This window comes from Nicotiana sylvestris, chromosome 8, assembly GCF_000393655.2.
Source record: "Nicotiana sylvestris chromosome 8, ASM39365v2, whole genome shotgun sequence".
NCBI lineage: Eukaryota > Viridiplantae > Streptophyta > Magnoliopsida > Solanales > Solanaceae > Nicotiana > Nicotiana sylvestris.
This window is the reverse complement of record NC_091064.1, coordinates 120,779,268-120,784,709: the sequence shown is the minus strand read 5'-3', so window position 1 is coordinate 120,784,709 and position 5,442 is coordinate 120,779,268. Positions and strand designations below refer to the sequence as shown.

Genomic DNA, 5,442 nt, shown 5'->3' with positions numbered 1-5,442 from the left:
TAGGTTAACCTTAGATTTAAGATTCGAAGATTTTGGGCAAGTTTCGAAGGAAACGGGGTGAGGATTTGGAGTGATGGGGTAAAGGGGGTTGTAGGGTGTTATTTTGGGGTTGAACGAAGGCCCGTCACCGGAGAAACCGTGGCGGCGCTAGGGTTTCCACCTGTAAACTGAGATTCGAGAGGTTCTAGGTATATTTGAGAGAAATTGAACGGAGATTTGGGATAAGGTGGAGGAGGGGAACATTTGGTGTAAGTCTGGTGGCGGTTTGTGGTGGCGCCGCCACCGGCGGTGGAGGGTTTGAGGGCGGCTAACTAGGGTTTCCGGGTCTCTAGAATGGGGTGTGTGAGAGAGACGAGAAATGAGGGGGGAGGGGCTGGTTCAGACACTTAAATATAGAGAATAAACCAGTTTTGGACAGTTTGATCAACTGAGATCAACGGTCCAGATTAAAATTAACCAAAACAGGGTCGTTTGGTCACAGTATGGGCGGACCGGGTAGAGGCAGGTTTGGGCTCAGTTTTTGGAACGGGTATAGGAGGAAATAACGTTGGGCCTGAGTGTTTGGACTTAAAGAGTAGCCCAATTCTATTCTTATTTCCCATTTTCATTTTAAGACAAATTATCCAAAATTCCTCTTCTTTTCTCTTTTCTTTTTCTTCTTTTTTTTTTCAATTCATTTTTCTTCGAAATTCTTTTTCTTTTTCCAAAATTAAAACCTAAATTAAATCCTAAAACTAATTATCCTACCAAATTAAATTAATTAACCCTAATAATTGTTACTACAAATAATTAAAAACCAAATTAAAGGAAGAGCTGCCAAAATTCAAAATTAAAATTAAAAGTGCAAAATAAACTATTTTTTGTGATTTTTTTCATTTTTATAAAATAACTAATTTGTCACTTAATCCTAAAATGTAAAATTAAATCCTAAATGCAAATGCAACATATTTTGTATTTTTCATTAATTAAATAAAATAAACATGCATAGACAAATGCAAACAATAACAAACAAAAATCTATGAAATTGCAAACAAATGGAAAAATTATTTTGTTTTGAATTTATGGGAGTAATTCATACAGGGCAAAAATCACGTGCTCACGATATGGCAAGACTCTAGTGTTGGTGAATAAGTTCTTGTTATAGGACATGTGATTTGATGCACTAGAGTCCAAAATCCAAAAGTTAGAAGGTAAATGTGAACACTTATATGAAATATCACCAATGATTTCATCATAAGTACAACAAGCCAATATACCTGCGAAGTTTATAGCTCCATTTGTGATGTTGTTTGTGGTCTCAGCTACAGTTCCAATGTGAAGTTTCTCCAATAGGCTCAGCAGCTGATTGTACTGGTTTGGTGCAGTTTGATGTTGATGTTGATTTTGTCCATTGCTCTCAGCTAGATCATGTTCTCTGGTACGAAATTTTTGAAGTCCTCTATGTACATTTGCTACTGATGCTACATTTCTACCTTTTGTGAACTTAAAATTCTGTGGGAAGCCATGTAATTTGTAGCACTTGTCCTTGGTATGGCCTGGCTTTTTACAGTAGTCACAGAACAGACATGGACCTCTGTACCCTGATCTGTTGGAGGTACTTCCTGTGTTTGTCATCTGATTATAATTTATTCTAAAACCATTATTTGGTTGACCATGAACATTCATTGAAATTGATTTTAAATTTAACTGACTGTGTGGTCTAACTTCACGTTGCTTTTCCTCCTGAATCAAAATTGAGAATGCTTGGGCTATTGTGGGCAGTGGATTCATCAGTAAGATGTTACCTCTTATTACTATGTATACCTCGTTTAAGCCCATTAGAAATTGAATTAGCCTCCTATCTTACTCTGCCTTATGCATATTTGCCTTTGCTCCACAAATGCATAGGCAATTGCACTGAGTGTTAGCATTCAACATGTACAATTCCTCCCAAAGTTTCTTCATCTTTGTGTAATAACCAGTGACGTCCAGTGAGACTTGGGTTAAATCATTGATTTCCTTTTGAAGCTGATACATTTTTGCTCTGTTAGTTTGGTCATATCTGTCTTCCAATTCTTGCCAAAGTTCCTTTGCATCATTCACATATTGCAGGCTATCTGCTATATCCTTCGAAAGTGAATTCAAAATCCATGAGGTGACCATATCGTCGCACCTTTCCCACTGTCCATAATTTGTAGAGTCAGAATTAGGTTTCCTACATTTTCCATTAATGAATCCAATTTTATTCTTTACAGATAATGCTAGTAGAACTCCTCTTCTCTAGGATCTATATCCTATTCCATCAAAAGGCATTGGTACCAAACTTGATCCAGCATTTTCTAATGGATGCATATATAGAGGATTAGTGGCATAACTTCTCTCACCAGATTTTGCGTCTCAACGACTGGATCAGCGATGTTATCTTCTCCGGCCATGATTTGATGAATTGAAAAAATTGAGGATGAAGTAAAAAAAAACTATATCTCAACCAGAATCGAAGATTGAACTACAACTGAAAAACTAGTTGAAGCGATAGATCGATACAAACGAAAACTGATCTAAACCGAAAATTGAGCTAGAGTCAGAGATCGATGTAAAACTTAGAAGATTTTATCTTCAGATCTAGAACTGAACCAAAAACTCAATCGAATTTGGTAAAAACAAAAAATTGGATGAGCTCACGAAATTGATGCATAATCTCAAGTCAGAATTGAAGCGAAACAGCATAAAATCAGAGATGAGACTAGGGAACAGAGCCTCGCTCTGATACCATGTGAAGAACTGAAACTACAGGGTTCGAACTCCATTGGAGATGAAGCTCCAAGCTGGAGCTGAGAACATTCTAGATCGAAGGAGAAGAATTGAGAAATGCAAAGTAATTTCTATTGATTGTATTGGATACAATATATATGCACATTGATAGCTGTCAGATAGTGGGGACTAACCTATACAAAACTAACTGACTAATGACACTGCTAAACGACTTATTAAGCTAACAAATCACCTCTAATACTAACTAACTAACTAACAAGTACAAGTATATAAATATACTCAATCAATCTCAACAGCTATTTCTCTTTTGTTTCTTTTGTTCTCATTCCAACCTTTCAACATGTCGCTTATAATATACTTTCATATAATTTTACAACTTCTCATATTTTGCTCTTTTTTTTTCCTTAGTTGTTAGATATAATTTTGTATTTTACTAGTTTTATTTTCTAGTATTTCTTTCATATACCTTCTAAACTCAGATCTAACTTTTTATTTTTTAAAAAGTATAATAAATCTTAGATTTCATATGATATTCATATGAATTGGTAAAGAGCTAAATTCACATTGATATTTTAATAATTATTTTTAAATTGAGATATTAGTTATTTGAAAGATAATCAAGATACTGATTATTCTTTATGATATTAGTTACCAATTTGTAATTATTTATTAATTTTGCTTAAAAAAAATATGTAGTTTAAATACCTAGTACACATGTATTTGTCTCACATGAAAATTGCGTATTCATTAGTTTCTATAATAAGTACAAATTTTATCATAGAAACTATTTCTATGCTATATATCTAACTTTCTTATATTCATATATGAGTTGGTTAAAAAATTAAAGTTGTTATTAGAATTTTTATTTAATTTAAGTAACAATTTTATTGAAATGAAAGATACTGTTTTACGACATTATTTATCAACTTATTTGCATGTTAATTTGAAAAATAAATTATGTAATCATGTAATTATACTTGTTCAATCAAATATGACAATGGTAATACATTATAATTATATTGTGGCAAATAAACCGACTATTGTAGTTACTATATTATGTAATTACCATAATATAATTATTATTCTGGTAATTACATTCCCGGTAATTACACATTGCTTTCCAAAAAGACCCTAATAAATATTTTTAGCCTTGGAGAAAACGTGAAAGAGGGGTAGGGTCTTCTTTCTGTCAAATTGATAATTATTACAAATCCCTGATTGTTCTTTTTTTTTAGTTGCAAGAGATAATTTATTATTAAAAACTAGGTAATATTACAAGGAGATTTCCCAGTCATCCCATTGGGATCGAAACTGAGAGGATTTACAAAAGCACCAGCGCTATTAACTACATTAACGTTACCCATACTAGCTAGTCTATTACAAGTTTGCTCAGATATTATTCTACCATACAATCTTCCATCGGCATCATCCTTCAAGGCTGCTTCCACCAGCTGAGTATATGCATGATGGATGATTGTTTTATTCATTAGTTGTAACTTGATACTATCCTTAGCCAAAAGATGAGCTACTGAGTTTGCTTCTCTGAAATTATGTCTGAGCAACGGGGTCCCCAGCTGCGCCATTGACCACCTGCATGATGAGATAACGTGGTTAAAAATTTGATGTTCTTTGTCTAGAAGCGAGATTACCTCTGTTGAGTCTGTCTCTATCTCAAGAGGCTGGAGTTGAAGTTGGAGTGCAACTTTAAGGCCTGTTTCCAGCGCAAGTAGTTCTGCATGAGTGTTGCTGATGACATTAGTTAATTTTTGGTACCCTATTATCCAACTGTCATTGTTGTTTCGAATGACTCCTCCCAAACCGCCCATGTTTGTGTTGTTGATGAAAGCACTATCACAGTTGAATCTAAAGCTCCCCCTAAGGGGTTTTTGCCATCTAAAAGAGATCAACTTGGTATTTTGTGAGGGTTGTTGGAAGTTGGTGAGGTATTTAAATTCCGCAACCTTAGTAAGGAAGTTTTGAATGATACTTCATGTGAGACATTGTTTATGTTGTTATTGTTACGATTGAGCCATATATGCCAGAGGCAGAAGGGGTAGAGTCCCATTCTAGGTTTTGAAGGGATATGGTGGGTTGCATGAGCTTAATCAAGTCTAACCAGTGTAAATTGGTAAAGGATGGAGGGGAGATGCCCAAATTTGACCAGAAATTTTGAACTATAGGGCATGATAGGAAGATGTGGTAGATATCTTCTTTATCTCTTCTACAAGCCGGACAAGTATTATCTATATTGAGCCCAATGTGGAGGAGGTAAGTTCTAGTTGGAAGTTTCCTATGGTAGCATAGCCAGAGGAAAAAAACATATTTTCCTAGGTACCTTTAATTTCCAGATCCAAGAGGTATTTAAAGGCGGTTCCTTAGGAGGATCTAGGAGTGTTATGTCAGATTTGATACTAAAGATGCCATTATTGGTTGGTTTCCAGTAAGGCTTGTCTTTGGGGGTGGTTGAATAATCTATATGGATACTTTGGATGGCATTCTTAATACCATCAGTGATAGACAAGGAGAGGTTATAGAAGTTCCATTTTTGATCAATTAGGATGTTCCTAACTAACATGTGTTCCTCACTCAAAGGAAGGGGGTCTTGGATTAGGGTTCTGAGAGGGGAAATTTCAGAATCCAACTATTATCCCACATCCTAACTCTACTGCTATCACCTATATTCCATGTCAA

General features: G+C 35.0%; 2 protein-coding genes across 2 annotated transcripts; both read right to left on the bottom strand.

The window, feature by feature from the left end:
- Positions 1-1,842: 1,842 nt before the first annotated feature.
- On the bottom strand, positions 1,843-2,315 carry LOC138875602 (uncharacterized). The gene is made up of 2 exons (XM_070154448.1): positions 2,299-2,315; positions 1,843-2,194 (listed from the first exon to the last, which is right to left on the bottom strand). The coding sequence occupies exons 1-2, from the start codon at positions 2,313-2,315 to the stop codon at positions 1,843-1,845; spliced, it is 369 nt and encodes a 122-aa protein (XP_070010549.1).
- Positions 2,316-4,013: 1,698 nt separating this feature from the next.
- Positions 4,014-4,577, bottom strand: LOC138875601 (uncharacterized). The gene has a single exon (XM_070154447.1). The coding sequence runs from the start codon at positions 4,575-4,577 to the stop codon at positions 4,014-4,016; it is 564 nt and encodes a 187-aa protein (XP_070010548.1).
- Positions 4,578-5,442: the final 865 nt, after the last annotated feature.